Source organism: Anolis sagrei, chromosome 2, assembly GCF_037176765.1.
Source record: "Anolis sagrei isolate rAnoSag1 chromosome 2, rAnoSag1.mat, whole genome shotgun sequence".
In the NCBI taxonomy this organism is placed as follows: domain Eukaryota; kingdom Metazoa; phylum Chordata; class Lepidosauria; order Squamata; family Dactyloidae; genus Anolis; species Anolis sagrei.
In genome coordinates, this window is record NC_090022.1 from 62,595,047 (window position 1) to 62,612,439 (window position 17,393).

A 17,393-nucleotide genomic window follows, 5' to 3' on the forward strand; every position below is an offset into this window, starting at 1 on the left:
TCAGGATGGGGAGAAGCCATTCGTGAGAACTCTTTGGGTTTGGCTAATCAACTAACTACAAATTCATCTAACAATAGCATTTTCTAGCCCACATTTTACTAGCTTGTTTGCAAGAATATCAGGGGGAGACATTATTGACTATACTGAACTGAAGATAAGCTACATTAACTGCATTCTCTTCATCTAACAAACTTGTAACTTTATTGTTAAAAATTATACTAGTATGGTATGGCTTGTTTTTGAGAAATTCGAGTTGACTTTTGGTGATCACAGCATTTACGTACTTACAGACTCTAATGATCTCTAGTTTCTGTTCTGATATTGATGTCAGCCTGGCTTGGTGGTAATTTTGTTCTGACCTCCCCCCCCCCCCCCTTTTTTTTTTTTTTTTTGAGGATATGGACAATAATTGCCATTTTCCAGTTTATTGGAACTTCAGTAGGCATACTATGTACAACTAAATGAAACCATTCTGTTTCTTTCCGGCTTAGATATGGAACTTATATTTATAGACCAGAAAAGGGCAGGTGACCATCATATAAGGTTTATTGCCAGTATCAGTGCAAATGATTACAAAGCTTGAGTTTCTGTGCATGCTCTTATTTTTAGCTGATATGAAATGTTTTATAAGATATGAACATAGATGCATACCACTGAAACATGCAGATCCCAGGGATTCGCTTTATTTACAAAAGAAGAAAGATAACATGGGAACATAAAAGAAGTATCTCAAAGATTAAAGGAGTATGCTCTTAAAATGTCGGTGCCATCAGTTCCAGCCACAACGCCAACAATGCTCACATCGTCACAAGCCACATTTCTGAAGCCACTAGCAGAGAGAAAACACAGATATTTAATAGGTTAAATAATTATTGATTCATCCTGTTCCTTAACTAAAATCTAAATTACAAACTCCTCCACATCTTTCAAGAATTTTTATTTTTGTGGCATTCTGGGGAAAAATTTACCACAATTCAGTAGTTAGTTTTGTCTTACTTGGAGCAGGATAGATATGTTGTGATGTAAATGGTACTACTTTCTGTGGGACCCTCATTTCTACTCCTTTATTTCTGGTTGTGAGGAAAAGAGACACCAGGGCTTGACAAGTAAATGATCATGTACTGAAACAGTATAAACGTACTATAACTTTTGAGTCAGTGTTCTTACTTCCACAGCTTGGAGGAAAACTCTCCAGATATATGTGCATGAGAATATCTTGCTACCTATTGCTACCGACATATGGCATGATTTAATACTAAGTCCTGAATCCTACATGTTACTTACATTCTCAAGAAAAGAAATAGAATTCAGATTAATATTTGGAAGCACAATGTTCAATTATATTTGGAGATTTGCCTCTACTTAATAGACACCATATGTCTTACAATCTTACAACACTTATAAAAATATAAATGACTCAATTTTTCATTAAAAAGAAAATGTCCCAAGTAGTCAGTCAATCCATTGTATTGATACACCAAAGTACCAAACATTAAACAATATTGTTATCTGTTTTTACTTGTAATTTTTTTTCCAGAGACCAGTCATAGATTTCCACTCCAGCTTGGAAGTGTGACCAGAATGCCTTTTAAAATCTTAAAAAGCTGGCAGATCCAAAGTTGAACTTTCCTTAAGAAATGTCGAACTCTAACTAAATGTGTTCATGGGTATTCAAAAATTGTTCATGTATGAAGAACAGTTTAATCAACTGATATTCAAGAAATCTTTGCCACCTAAGGAACTGAACTTCGACACTAAAGTGATAGAGGTAAAACCTACCTTGACCATCTGTGAGAACCACCTAGTAAATGATAGCAACTAATCAACAAGGAGGATTTCTTGTCATTTTTCCAGGAGTACACGCGGAGTGAGAGGTCCATGGACGACGTGACAACATGAAAAGGATCCTACAGACAGTGGAAGGGAGAGTAAGACAGCCTTAAGAGAAAGAATGTGTAAAGGACAAAACACAAAATAGTAGTAGCAGTAGTAGTTGTGACTGTACCACCCAGATTGATGTAATAATTTTATAGTGATCCTTGAAAGCCATTAATTCAGTCCCCATCAGAGAGTATAATTTCAGCTCCAATCCAGCTGCTATAAGAATAGTTTGTTTGCCAAATCCTTTCATGATCTTCTCAGTCATCCATGGTTCTTGTGTTGGTAACGTGAAGCTTGCAACTTGTTGAGCTTTTGCAAAAAATAAAAATATAAAAATTAGGTCACTCTTCTACCAATACTGTTCTAGCTTTTTCTATGGTGTTTCCCCAAACTACCTTCCAGTGTATTAGCCACTTTGAAAAGTGTTTTATAATTTGAATTAGTGGTTCATTGGGGGCTTTACAGTGAGTTTCCCAAAGGTAGTGAAAGTATCCTGTCATATAAAGAAGTAGGTTTGCATGAGATAGTCTGATGTATATGACAAACGTGCATTATTGCACAGCAAATTTTTAAAATATTGTGTGTTAAAAATGCAAATGTGAAGTGAATTGTTGCTGTTTTCATGTCTTGCACAGAACAATAGTCTTTCACTTAGGCTATCTCTAAATAAAAACACAATGTTAGGGGACTTTCTAGAAAATGTAACAACGACACCAAGTACACTATTGCAAACTTATTTATTTAAAAGGATAACAAGTAAAATAGCTTCCATAACTAGTTAACAACTTAAAGAATTATACCTGTAATGTTTCTTTTGTATCTGGACTTCTTCTCAATGGCTATATCAAAGCAAACAATGCGAAAATTAATCTCATCATTATGCATTATGGCTATTCTTGCTGGTTCTGCTGGTAACCAGCAGGTAACAAGACGATGGTCTGTGACTGGTAAGGGGCTAGACAACATCAGTTCATCATCATCTGGGTGAGTTACACAATGTGTGTAGAATACCTAGTATACAAAAACAAGAATCACAATAGACTGAGGCCCAAAATCTATTTTGGGTACACTTATGCCTTCTCAAGTAGGCTTTTCAGTTTAAATCAAGCTTTGGACACACCAAACTGATTTGGACCAAGTCACACTATTGGAACATCTATTGTGAGCAATGTGCTGTTCATGAACTGCATGGCCTTCCACAATCTCCAATATAATTGTAATCTCTCCCCACAAAATGTAGCCTTAGCTTGTGTTTTATATTAAAACAGACCTGGAGCAGCTACTTTACATTTAAATAGATCAGTTTAAAGCACCACCCACAAAGGCCACTCCAGGATAATCAAACCTGGAAGTAGATGCCTGGTCATTTCCAGTTTTGATTTTTCTCTTCTATATGTCTAGTTACCCATACCTGCTACATGAGACTGGCAGTAACACAAGAAGAATTTCAGATGGTCTTTACCAGCATAACACAGATATTAAGTATGAAACTTAAAACTTTGTACATGCAAAGCACTATCCTAAGCTTGTTTGAGTAACAAGCCACCCTATGTAAAACTTGCCTCAGTTTCAGAAGTTGTTTGTTTATGTATTTATTTATGGCATTTCTATGCCGCCTTTCTCAACTCTGAGGCGACGCAATGCGGCTTACAACTGGTGCAATTCAATGCCACAATGGTCATAAAACACAATTAAAAACATTTAGCGCACATTATAAAAACCATGTAAAAATCATTAAAAACATCATCACCAGTGCCTTCCTATTAGCTCTTTTCCCAAAAACATTGTCTAAGCTGTTCCATGTTCATTCTTTCCTGGGTTCCATATTCATCCATTACGCTGTTTTTCCAGAGGCTTGTTCAAAGAGCCAGATTTTTTCTTTTGTTTTGGAATGTCAGTAGGGAGGGGCCTGATGTAATATCCCTAGGGAGGGAGTTCCATGGCTGAGGAGCCACCACTGAGAAGGCCCTGTCTCTTGTCCCTGCCAGGTGCGCCTGTGACAAAGGCAGGATCAAGAGCTGGGCCTCCCCAGAAGATCTTAAATTCCTGACTGGTTCATAAGGAGAGATACATTCAGACAGGTAGGCTGGGCCGGAACCGTTTAGGGCTTTATAGACTAAAACTAGGACTTTGAATTGTGCCCGGTAGCAAACTGGCAGCCAGTGGAGCTGGCGCAACAGAGGAGTTGTGTGCTCCCTGAGTGCTGCTCCCATTAGCAGCCTGGCTGCTGGACCATTTGAAGCTTCCAAACAGTCTTCAAAGGCAACCCCACATAGAGCGTGTTGCAGTAGTCTATACAGGATGTAACCAGTGGACTACCATGGCCAAGTCAGACTTCCCAAGGTACAGGCGCAGCTGGTGCACAAGCTTTAACTGCAAATGCTCCCCTGGTCACTGCTGAGACCTGGGGTTCCAGGCTCAATGATCAATCCAGGATCACATCCACGCTATGAACCTGCGTCTTCAGGGGGAGTGTAACCCCATCCAACACAGGCTGAACCCTATGTCTTGTTCAGCCTGGGTACTGTGGGGATCAGATGAGGTTGAGCAGAAATCAAGCTCGCAGCAGCACAACTGGAAGGCAACCGATACCCCCATATAAATTCATTTGCCCCATCCCAAGTTGTCATTGCCTTAAAAATCAAGTATTAATATGTTAAACAGCAGCATGATTGTACCTTTGGCGAATAAGCAGGATCAGTAGGACAAACAATTATCCATTGCCCATCTGGTGAGCAGAGTGACAACTCTATGCCACCAGCGTGAAACACTTTTGTGCGTAAAACCTGGCTTAGGTCAGCAGCTGCCAATTGGTACAGTACACCTTCTCCAGTGCCTACCTAAACCAAAGAGGGAAATAGTCAAAATAGGATTAACGGTTCACCACTTTCAAAGGGCTAAAGCTTTTAAAAACTACCATACTTTATGGAGGCAGACAAAGGATTTACCACTGTACTCCATCATTGTATATTGTATATTTGGTGCTGCATTTCTTAGGAGATAAGGCTAGACTAGGTAGGCCTTGGTTTGATCCAGTCTTCTGTTTCTACAGTTTCAAAATGTATTTTCAGTAGGCATTTGTCCAGGCAACAGGAAGCTGGCAGAAAGAGTTGTTAATAAATTCCATTAGGGCTGCACTTACCGTTAGGAATGGCTTATTGTTTATTGTGTAGCCAACCACAGAGCACGAGGAAGATGACACTGAAAATGCTGCAAGCTCTTCCCCTGTGTCTCCATGCCAGAGTTTCACTGTCCCCCGAGAGTCTGTGGTAGCTGCCAATTTATGCAGAGGAAATGTGATAATATTTAGTAGTGGAGCTTCCTGTTGTGGACTTGACCAGATCTGTGTGCCCTGATTAATAATAATAATAATTGTGTTAGCTGATTAGTACTTTTAAAAAGACATTTATTTCCTGTCAGTACTGTTTTATTACACATTGAAACAGTTCCATGACAGTACATGTTCTGGTACCATTTTTATCAGGCAACTTTGCGTAAAAGGAAAAATAATTTTTTTGGTATATGAAAAGTCACCTAATTATTTCCTTAATTATTTCCTTGTTGACACTTTCTTCATTTAATGTATGCCTTGCCTTTTCAATGAGAAGAGATGCATGAGGGGCAAACAATGCTCAAATCATACTTAAAGGAAAATATTGGTTAGAATATAAAAGCCAATCAAAAGTAGTCTGATCCATAAAGAGCCATGAAGGTAGACTGAAGAGGATCTTTATATTCAGTCTTGTTCAGGAATCTCTTTGGCTAAAATGACACTGTCTCTCCACATTGTTTCAAAATCATAGAGTTGGAAGGCACCTCGTGGGCCATCCAGTCCAACCTACTGCCAAGAAGCAGGAAAATTGCATTCAAAGCACCCCCGACAGTTGGCCATCAAGCCTCTGCTTAAAAGCCTCCAAAGAAGGAGCCTCCACCACACTCTGGGGCAGGAAGTTCTTCCTAATGTTCAGGTGGAATCTCCTTTCCTGTAATTTGAAGCTATTGTTCCATGTCCTAGTCTCCAGGGCAGCAGAAAAGAAGCTTGCTCCCTCTTCCCTATGACTCCCCCGCACATATTTATATTTTGTATATTTATACAAAAACGAGCTATAAATTGGGGTTTGTAAGTTTTAAAAAAGCACAAATGAAAGGTCTCTCCACACCTTTAGCCACACAGAATCACTTTGCAATAAAGATACTGTTTCTATACAACTGGCTTTTATAAAAGCCAGAAAGGACAAAAGATGTAGCACACATTATTGAAAAGTCACTATGGAACTTGACCAACCTTCTTGCCTTGTCTCTTATTCAAAATGATACTAATCTAGATAAATAAAAATGTAATGTTTGTTTGTGGGATTAACATAACTCAAAAACCACTGGACAAATTGACACCAAATTTAGACACAATACACATATCAGGCCAAAAAGTGACCAACATTCATAAAAAACACTGAAAAACACAGTGGAAGAGACTTAAAAAGCAAAAAACAAAACAAAACATTACAACCCATGTGCAAAACCACATATATAAACGCAAACACATATATACATATATACACACATACACAAAACACATACACAGACTGGGCCACAGCAACACGTGGGAGGGGACAGCTAGTAATATAGGTACAGAGGCACTGGATCATGTCTGATCTTGGAAGCTAAGCAGGTTAATTCTGGATGGAAGATCACCAATTAATAAGTGCTGCAGGCTATATTTCAAAGGAATACTGAGTATTCAATGAATATTCAGAGGAAAGAATTGGTAAAAGCACCTCTGAGTATTCCTTGCCTTAAAAACCCCATGATATTAATGCAGGTTCCATAAGTTGACAAGCAGTTAGAAGGCACAGTCATCCACACTGCACATTTTGCCAGCAATTGGACATTAATTTTGTTTGCTTTTTAATCCTGCGTGTATCAGAAATGCTGGGCCATCTAAGACAAGGATATAACAATCATTTTCTACATACACTTTTGTCCTACCTCTTGGACATCCCATGCTCTGATAGTGCCATCAGAAGATGCAGTACACACAATAGACTTCACCTTTCCTGTTGCAAAGGTGTGTTCATTCTCTGATAGATAAGCCATGGCATTTATTACTCCTATAATGAAATAACAGAATTTTCTTTGAAGTAAAAATATGTTTGGGCCTAAAGACCTAGTTAATTTGAACTTTGATAGAAAAATATGCAGCATTTCAGTGAATCACAAATGTGGTGGGGATTTGTTTACAGATCCAGATGTCCCAATAAACAAAATCTGATTTGTGTAGCTTATATTTTACTCTGGTTTATTCTGATGGGTTCTGCAGGCCAGAATGTATAATTTGGGGTAGGAATGTATAGGTATTTTCTGTTGTATAAATGACACAGTTTTTGGTTATAGTTCACATACCTTTATGTCCTCTAATAGCTTTGCATGTATAGTCAACTGAAGGCCGTCCTGATTCCATCTTATGCTCAAGGTTTGATCGGTGGAGGTAGTACTTTTTCCAGGTCTGCATTCCTGGGATCACAGAGATATTGCAGAAGGCCCATCGTCTTAGACACAAATTTCTATAAATGTAAACAATCACAGCCTTATCTTCAAATGTAAGGTGTTTTCTCCATAGCTGCTTCAATGAATTGTTCATTGGGAACTCCTGACAACAACCCTTTATTCTCAGAGGCTTTCATTAGATGAAAAACAGATAGATGATTAGTTGTATTGGATGTAAAATGTTGTTGTTTTTTTAGTTCTCCTTTGTTTGGAGATTTTTGAATCCTAAACTTGCGCTGTAAGAATTTATGAAAATACTAATATCCATTAGTGATGAGTCACTGAAACACAAAGAGATGAGTCATTAAACACTAAGAAACATCGCACAGAGTTGTAAATGCTACTTACCAAAGAAGAGGTGTATGTTGAGTAAAGATGTTTGTCACTGAACATGCAATACATTCATAGACCATGTATGAATATTTAGCACTGAACATTGCCCAGTGAAAGGACCTTGAAACCAAGGTGTTCTTTTTAGTTCTGGTATTTTCTGGTGGTGGGCAGGATTAATAAAAATGGTTAGAACATTGATGTGTGTACATTTCCACCTCTGTTGATCCACTTCTTTTTAATAACAGCAACCTCTTCTTACACAGTGAGAATATTAGGTTTGCTATCCAGTGGAGAAGCTTTTACTTGTGAACTGTTTGAATAGGAGCAAGGACACCCAGGAATAATTTCTTTATAAATGCCCCCATGTAGCAATCTACACTGTGATAATAAGGCACTCACCTCCAAAGAGAAGTGGTCTCTGATGCTTCGTTCCATGTCTAAAAGGAAAAACAACAACAGGTTTGAGAAGCAGGCCCTGACTGCAAACATGCAATGTCTGAGCATTCTCAGGGCTTCCCCGGGCCTCAGCAGTGGAACCCTATACAAGTCTATACAGAAGTAAGCACCACAAGAGAATGGAGATTACTCCCAGAAATGCATTCAGAATTAATAGTTTGGACCTATCTTGTTTCTTCAAAGGATTTGGTTCTAAGCCCAGCTTCTGTTCAAAAAGTAAACATTTCTAGGTAAATGTCGGTGGAATGGTAGTCCCCCCAGCAGCCTAGCCTGTGGCAAGGAAGTGCTATCATCCAACTATACATAAGGGCCGGGTATCACCCACTCATCTTCTATGGCAGTGGTTCTCAACCTGTGGGTCCCCAGATGTTATGGCCTTCAAGTTCCAGAAATCCTATCAGCCGGTAAACTGGCTGGGATTTCTGGAAGTTGTAGGCCAAAACACCCCGGGACCCACAGATTGAGAACTACTGTTCAAGGGTTTTGTTCTTACGGCCCAAGAAGCTTCACTTTCATATTTCACCAACTTCTGCACAAGAGAAAGCCCTCATATTGCTGGCAGGGGCAGAAGTTCAAGCTGTGCCTCCCTCTAGAAGAATGCTTACCTGATAGCATCCAAGCAAGGCTAAGGTGAAACAAATGCCAAATATGATCTCACACTGAGCCAAGGGTGTTTTCTTTGACTCTTAAAGCTTAAGCTTTGTTGACCTGTCAGGTTCCCAGTTATTGACTGTCTCCTCCCAAACAGACATTGTTTGACTACTACCAGTTTTGAAAATGGAAACATTCAATGATCATCAACATTGCAAGTATTAGAAATGTTTCTTTTTTTGTTTAATGTATCTGGCAACTTTGTTTCAATTATGAAAATTTGTAACTGCTGGAAACTGCCTTTGGTCCCACTTTGGGAAGAAAGGCAGCATAGCATACAGTTGCAACAAATAATAACTTCTTTATATTTATTCTCAAATAAAAACCTAGATAAATACTAATTTAGAAGAAAAATCCTCTCAAATTCATGGGGGTGCCATACACTGATGAGATTTTAAGGCACATACCACATATTCTGCCACCAATTCGATACTAATTCTGTTTTCTTTTTAACACTGCATGTCTCAGAAATGCTGATCCCTTTAAGACAAGGATAAAACAACAATGTTCTATATACATGTTTGTCCTAGCTCTTAGGGTGCATCCATACAGAAGAAGGAATGTAGTTTGAAGCCACTTTAATTGCCCTGACTCAATGCTATCAAATCTTGGAGACTGTAGTTTTTCAAGGTGTCTAGCCTTCTCTAATAGATATCTCTGAAGCTCACCAAACTACAGATTCCATAGCATCGAGCCATGGAAGTTAGAGTGGTGTAAAACTGCATTGATTCTACAGTGTAAATGCACCCTTGGACCAGCGGCTTGAAGACCAAAACATGCATACACAGGCTGGCTATACACTGTAGGGCAGACCTGTGCAAACTTGGGTCCTTCCCTGAGGGGGAAAAGGAAAGGGCCTGAGGCTGTTAGGAAAGGTGGGAGTTGACGTCCAAAACACCTGGAGGGCCCAAGTTTGCTCAGGCCTGTCATAGAATAAATGCTATTTTAACGCCACCTTAAAGTGGCATTTATTCTACAGCAGGCCTGAACAAACTTAGGCCCTCCCGGTGGCGCAGTGGATTAAACCCCTGTGCTGGCAGGACTGAAGACTGACAGGTCCTAGGTTCAAATCTGGGGAGAGTGTGGATGAGCTCTCTCTATCAGCTCCAGCTCATCATGCAGGGACATGAAAGAAGCCTCCCATAAGGATGGTAAAACATCAAACATCTGGGTGTCCCCTGGACAACGTCCTTGCAGACGCCAATTCTCTCACAGCAGAAGCGACTTGCAGTTTCTCAAGTAGCTCCTGACACACACACACACAAAACACCACCTTGACTCAATGCTGTCCAATTAGGGGAGTCCTAGTGTGGCTCAAGAGATGGCTCAAGCCTTTGCAAAACTGCAGCTCCAGTGATTCCATAGCATTGAGCCAAACTGCATTCATTCTCCAGTGTCCAGAGGCCAAGCTGACTCAGAAAAGCCACCATGGTAATACAAAGGGAAGAGGAGGAGGAGGAAGTGATCCGCACACACAGAGAGAAAGGGAGTCTGGCCCTTGACAGTGACCAGAAAGCGGCAGCAACGACTCGCGGCTCCATTGTTTGGGGGTAAACAACACCCAGGCGCAGCGGAGGGGGCTTCCGGGGAGGGAGCTAGTGGTACCTTGCTGACTTGGGCGGCCCGGAGCAGGTCGGGCACCTCCAGGCAGGCGAAGAGGTGGAGGAGGCAGTCCAGCGGCAGAGCGTCCGCACTCATCTTCCGCTCCAGGAAGAGGCCCTTTGGCCCAGGGCTCGGCGGAGAGGACACCCCGCGATGGTCCCTCTGGTTGCCACCCCTCCTTCCCTCCCTGTCGAGGCGGCGCTGCCGTCCTTTCCCTCCCCCTCCTCCTCCTCTTTCTCGGCTGCTCGTCAGGAGCCGAAGCAGGCGGGACTACGTCAAGCCCGCCAGCCAGGACTTTCGCGTTTGGGAGCCCGGAGACAAAAGGGGGTGGAATTAACGCCCTTGGACACCACTTTCACTGCCATGGCTCAATGCTACGGCATCCTGGGAGTTGTAGTTTGGTGAGGCACCGACACCCTTTGGCGCAGAAGGCCATAAAGACCTGGGGAAACTGCAACTAATTAACGTGATTCCATTGCATAGGAATGGCACAGCCAGGGCATCTCAGTCGGTGCCCACTGCTCAGGTGCTACTTGCCAGGTAGAAGCAGGACCTCGCCTGCATGCCTGATCCTGAGTACAGCCAGCCCTCCCCATCCACGGATTCTGTATACATGGATTCAACCATTTAGGGCAGGGGTCCTCAAACTAAGGCCCCGGGGCCGAATACGGCCCTCCAAAGTCATTTACCTGGCCCTCGCTCAGGGTCAACCTAAGTCTGAAATGACTTGAAAGCACACCACAACAACAGCAACAACAATCCTATCTCATCAGCCAAAAGCAGGCCCACACTTCCCATTGAAATACTATTAAGCTTATATTTGCTAAAATTGTTCTTCGTGTTAATTATTGTATTGTTTTAAAGGGGGGGGGTGTTGCACTACAAATAAGATATGTGCAGTGTGCATAGGAATTCATTCATGATTTTTTTCAAATTATAATCTGGTCCTCCAACAGTTTGAGGGACTGTGATCTGGCCCTTTGTTTAAAAAGTCTGAGGACTTCTGATTTAGGGCTTGGGAAATATCCTTCCCGCAAAAGAAATTCACAATACTGCTCCATTATCCCAGCGGACTCCAAAAGAGAGCCTAAAGAGAGAAGGATAGTCCACTTTATGGGGTGGGGGGAGCATTTGGAAGAAGAAAACCATTTTCCCCATTTTTCCTGGTCACCCCCCCCCCCCCCTTACCAATATCATAAAGCAGGGATCCTCAAAGTTTTTAAACAGAGGGCCAGGTCACAGTACCTCAAACTGTTGGAGGGCCGGATTATAATTTGAAAAGAAAACATGAATGAATCCCTATGCACACTGCACGTATCTTATTTGTAGTGCAAAAACACTTTAAAAATACAATAATTAAAATGAAGAACAATCTTAACAAATGTAATCTTATTAGTATTTCAACTGGAAGCATGGGCCTACTTTTAGCTGATGAGATAGGATTGGTGCTGATGTTGTGTGCTTTCAAGTCATTTCAGGCTTAGGTTGACCCTGAGCGAGGGCCAGGTAAATGACCTTGGAGGGCCGTATCTGGCCCCTGGGTCTTAGTTTGAGGACCTCTGTCATAAAGGATGGTTGTTTCCACAATGACATGGGTGGGGGGAATAACAGGAAAACTGGGGAGGGGGTGGGTTAACTCATTCAGTAATAATTTTTTTCATGTCAGCAGTTGCTTCTGGTGTGGGAGAATTGACAGTCTACAAGGATGTTGCCCAGGGGACGTCCAGATGTTTTGATGTGTTACCATCTTTGTGGAAGGCTTCTTTCATGTCCCTGCATGGGGTGCTGGAGCTGACAGAGAGAGCTCATCCACGCTTTCCCTGGATTCAAACCTCCAACCTGTTGGTTTTCAGTCCTGCCGGCACAAGGGTTTAATCCACTGCGCCACCGTGGGCTCCAATAATAATAATAACAACAACAACAACAACAACAACAACAACTTTATTCTTAATACCCCACCACCATTTCCCCAAAGGTACACAGTTAAAATCATAATAACATATAATGTAACATAATCTGATTAAAACAATTAAGAATGGCAAAGTATAAAAACATTGTAAATGTGTATCAAACCAACCTCAACAACCAGTAACCAGGAATATGGTGGGCATGATCAAATTAGAGAGGGCAGGGCATGGGCTTATACAAAAAGCAAACTATAGGGCAGGGGCTGGGGGTAAACTGCTGAATACAACCTTATCAGTAAATTAGGGCTGGACATTCATGAACAGGGACTAATCATCATTCAGATGCACACTGATATATATAGGTTTTCAAATCCCTGAAAAAGGTGGACAGAATGGGGGCTAGTCTAATTTCCCAGGAGAGGGAGTTCCAGAGGTGGGGGGCCACCACCAAGAAGGCCCTTTCTCTCATCCCCACAAACCGGGCTTGTTATAATGGCAGGAGCGAGAGTAAGGCCTCTCCAGCAGATCTTAAAGATAGGCCAAAGATAGGCAGGATCCAAATCATAAAATGGTTCAAACCCCACCCCACCCCCTCCAGTAAAATGAACTTTCCTTCCTTGTCTTGTGCCCCCTTGTGGCCTTCACTGGGATAATGGAACAGTACCAAATTCAGAAGAACAAACCTTGAAGGGTGATCCTTTTAAATAAGGGATACTTTTTTTTGCAACATTATATATAATAGAACTTGATCATCCATAGATTTTGATTTGGGATGGGACTCCCAAAATCAATTTTTTGCGACAGCAAATCCCGAAAGCCGCCTGTGTCATCATCCCTGGAAAATGAAAGTGCTAATCTTCTTCGCTGATGTTCTGTTTTCAAAGATTAGGTTTCTCCTAGGCCTAGTTGGATCTCAAGGGCTATTTAGTCCAACACGCCTGTCACTATCAAAGAGGGGGGATCCCATTTTGGCAAAACTATTGTCTTATAATTTGAATCAATTGCTTCATATTCTAGTCTCTCGAACATCAAAAAACAATCTTCTCCATCTTCCGCTTGACATCCCTTCAAAATGTTTAAAGGCAACTCTCATATAATCTCTCAGTCACCTCTGCTCAAAGCTAACTACACCATACTATACCCATTCTTCATAGGACCTAGTTTCCAGACCTCTCAGCACCTTGGTCACCCTTCTCTGAATATGTTCCAGACTACTGATCTCCTCCTTGAGATGTTATGCTCAGAAATCACATAATATTTTCAGAATGAGGGCTGGAATGATAAAATGGCATTAATACATCCCTTGGTCTGGGGACCATTTTATATTGCACCATTATAACACTATTATTCCACTATAGTTGTCATAGTTTCATTCCAGTTTGGTGAAGAACTGGAACTCCCATGTTGTGAATTCTAAATAGGTAAGGTAAAGGTTTTCCCCTGACATTAAGTCCAGTCGTATCTGGAGGTTAGTGCTCATCTCCATTTCTAAGCTGAAGAGCCGGCATTGTTTGTAGACACCTCCAAGGCCATGTGGCCAGCATGACTGCATGGGGTGCCATTACCTTCCCACAGGAGGTACCTATTGATCTACTTACATTTGTATGTTTCTGAACTACTAGGTTGGCAGAAGCTGGGGCTAACAGCGGAAGCTCACACTGCTCCCGGGATTCGAACCTGTGACCTTTTGGTCAACCAGTTTAGTAGCTTAGTGGTTTAGCCTGCGCTACCGGAGGCTTTCCGAATTATAGGTCTAACAACTGAAAGCCAAATTGCCTGACATAAGTACATGTGGATATATGAGTTTTTGGCTCTTCTCTGGAACATCATACTTTTACAGAAGTTTATGATCTTCAAATGGTTGTGAAATCCAATTTTCTCCCAAAGGTTATGGAGATTTTGGTTTTTCAAAAGGTTACATTAAAATATGTTAATGCCATCATGGTTTTCATGGTGATATACTCTCCAATTCCATTGATCTCCCCCTGCTTAAAGCTGGATAGGATGGCAAGATTGCTAGCTCTATTGGGTTTTTTTTTGTATATCTTTACAGAAACTATCAATTTGTGTGAACATCTCCAGATGATAACTTTCAAAAAATCATAGGTTATGATGTTAGGAAACCAACAAAAATGTAGATAGAATGGGACTTTATATTACCTGGATTCAGAACATCTGTGAGAGGAGATTCCATCTGAACATTAGGAAGAACTTCCTGACTGTGAGAGCTGTTCAGCAGTGGAACTCTCTGCCCTGGATTGTGGTGGATGCTCCTTCTTTGGAGGCTTTTAAACAGAGGCTGGATGGCCATCTGTCGGGGGTTCTTTGAAAGCAGTTTTCCTGCTTCTTGGCAGGGGGTTGGACTAGGTGGCCCATGAGGTCTCTTCCAACTCTGATTCTATGATTCAATGGGGGAAAAAACACCAGACAATGCAAGGGCAATGTCTCCCAGGCCCCTTCTATGCTGCCATATACATTCCAGATTATCTGCTTTGAGCTGGATTATATGGCAGTGTAGACTCATACAATCCAGATCAATGTAGATCATGAATTCTATGGCAGTGTAGAAGGGGTCCCAAACGCTGGTTTTCCAGGTGTTGGGACTTCAACCCCCAGAGCCCTTAATTATTATTGGCCAAGCCAGCTGATGCTTCTGGGAGTTGACATCCAATATGCCTGGACGGCAAGGGTTTGGAAATCGTTGCGAAACCTTTAACGTTTCAAACCTCTCGTCTTTGAATGCATGTAACCCATGCCAAGCCACCCTACGGAAGCATCTCCCTTTTGCAACAGGAAGTTCTCCTATGTAAACATTGACAACGAGGCTCTCTGATTCTCCTCGAAGTCCCACCCCTTCCCCTGGAGAACCGTGGGTTTTCACGGCCTCCTTCGTGGGCGCGAAGCATTCGGGGAAGCGTAGTTCTTGCCTCGCGATCGACCAATCTGGAGCGAGACCTCGAAGGCTTGAGAGCTTTGGATATTGTTTGGGTGGGTGGGCGCCTCTAGCATTGGCATTCACCAGTCTTTCCTCTTCGCTGTCAGAGCTGGGCATCGATCGTTTTATCAGTAACCCTACTGCCCAGAGTCCCACTGTTTGTGTACTTAAGGGAGGTTTGCCAGCTTGAAAGATGGAGAGGGATTATGTGCTCTTGTAGAGAAGAGGGGATTTCAACAGGTATGGTTTGTTACCTGGTGACATGACAAACCACACTTGCTAATCTTCCCTCTTCTCCAAAAACATTAAAAGTACTAAAGCTGCTTCCAGCTTCCTTCCTTCCTTCCTTTTAAGACTACAAAAATTAAGACAACAACAATAAAACAACAAAATACTTTAAAAAACCCTAACACTTTTAATACCAGGAATAGGTAGGTAAAAGTTTTCCCCTGACATTAAGTGTAGTCTGACTCTGGAGGTTGGTGCTCATCTCCATTTCTAAGCCAAAGAGCTGGCGTTGTCCATAGACACCTCCAAGGTCTTATGGCCAACATGACTGCATGGAGTGCCGTTACCTTCCCGCCAGAGCGGTACCTATTGATCTACTCACATTAGCATGTTTTTGAACTATTAGTTTGGCAGAAGCTGGGACTAACAGCGGGAGATTACCTTGCTCCCCAGATTCAACCCAGTGACCTTTTGGTCACCAAGTTCAGCAGCTCAGCAGTTTACCCCACTGTGCCACTGGGGGCTCCATATACCAGGAATAAACATATAATAATAATATACCAGGAATAAACATATAATAATAATAATTTATTGTGTGGATCATAATAAATTGTGGCAAGTCCTTAGTGGGATGGGCATCCCAAGCCACCTTGTCTCTCTCCTGAGGAATCTGTACAAGGACCAAGTAGCAACAGTCAGAACTGACCACGGAACAACAGACTGGTTCAAGATTGGGAAAGGCGTACGGCAAGGCTGCATCCTCTCACCCAACCTTTTTAACTTGTATGCAGAACACATCATGCGATGTGCGGGGCTGGATGAATGCAAAGCTGGGGTGAAAATTGCTGGAAGAAACATTAACAACCTCAGATATGCAGATGACACCACTCTGATGGCCGAAAGCGAGGAGGAGCTGAGGAGCCTTCTAATCAAGGTGAAAGAAGAAAGCGCAAAAGCCGGGTTGCAGCTAAACGTCAAAAAAACCAAGATTATGGCAACAAGAATGATTGACAACTGGAAAATAGAGGGAGAAACCGTGGAGGCCGTGACAGACTTTGTATTTCTAGGTGCAAAGATTACTGCAGATGCAGACTGTAGCCAGGAAATCAGAAGACGCTTACTTCTTGGGAGGAGAGCAATGTCCAGTCTCGATAAAATAGCGAAGAGTAGAGACATCAGACTGGCAACAAAGATCCGCCTAGTCAAAGCCATGGTATTCCCTGCAGTCACCTACGGATGTGAGAGCTGGACCTTAGGGAAGGCTGAGCGAAGGAAGATCGATGCTTTTGAGCTGTGGTGTTGGAGGAAAGTGCTGAGAGTGCCTTGGACTGCGAGAAGATCCAACCAGTCCATCCTCCAGGAAATAAAGCCCGACTGCTCACTGGAGGGAAAGATACTAGAGACAAAGTTGAAGTACTTTGGCCACATCATGAGGAGACAGGAAAGCCTAGAGAAGACAATTATGCTGGGGAAAGTGGAAGGCAAAAGGAAGAGGGGCCGACCAAGGGCAAGATGGATGGATAGCATCCTTGAAGTGACTGGACTGACCTTGAGGGAGCTGGGGGTGGTAACGGCCGACAGGGAGCTCTGGCGTAGGCTGGTCCATGAGGTCACGAAGAGTCGGAGACGACTGAACGAATGAACAACAACAATAATAATAATAATAATAATAATAATAATAGAACAAATGCCATCAGAGCCAGAATTGAAAAGTCGACAAGAGATCCCAAGTGTAGACTCTGCAAGGAAGCAGATGAAACAATAGATCACATCCTCAGCTGCTACAAGAAGATCGTGCAGACAGACTACAAGCAGAGGCATAACACCATTGCTCAGGTGATTCATTGGAACTTGTG

At 42.1% G+C, this 17,393-nt stretch overlaps 1 protein-coding gene across 1 annotated transcript; it reads right to left on the bottom strand.

The window, feature by feature from the left end:
- Positions 1-528: 528 nt before the first annotated feature.
- Positions 529-10,812, bottom strand: FBXW12 (F-box and WD repeat domain containing 12). Its single transcript, XM_060765997.2, has 10 exons — positions 10,471-10,812; positions 8,158-8,195; positions 7,282-7,442; positions 6,868-6,989; positions 5,024-5,233; positions 4,560-4,721; positions 2,682-2,892; positions 2,006-2,190; positions 1,780-1,907; positions 529-829 (listed from the first exon to the last, which is right to left on the bottom strand). Exons 1-10 carry the CDS (start codon positions 10,561-10,563, stop codon positions 730-732), a joined length of 1,410 nt encoding a protein of 469 aa, XP_060621980.2. The 5' UTR covers positions 10,564-10,812; the 3' UTR covers positions 529-729.
- Positions 10,813-17,393: the final 6,581 nt, after the last annotated feature.

What these genes read in the sequence shown, in the direction of transcription:
- FBXW12 (XM_060765997.2), bottom strand. Translation starts at nt 10,563, where the DNA reads ATGAGTGCGGACGCTCTGCCGCTGGACTGCCTCCTCCACCTCTTCGCC. An exon ending in GAGCATGGGATGTCCAAGAG is followed by an intron (nt 5,234 to 6,867) that starts GTAGGACAAAAG and finishes ATTATTAATCAG; the next exon opens with GGCACACAGATCTGGTCAAG. An exon ending in TTATTACATCAATCTGGGTG is followed by an intron (nt 1,908 to 2,005) that starts GTACAGTCACAA and finishes CACTGTCTGTAG; the next exon opens with GATCCTTTTCATGTTGTCAC.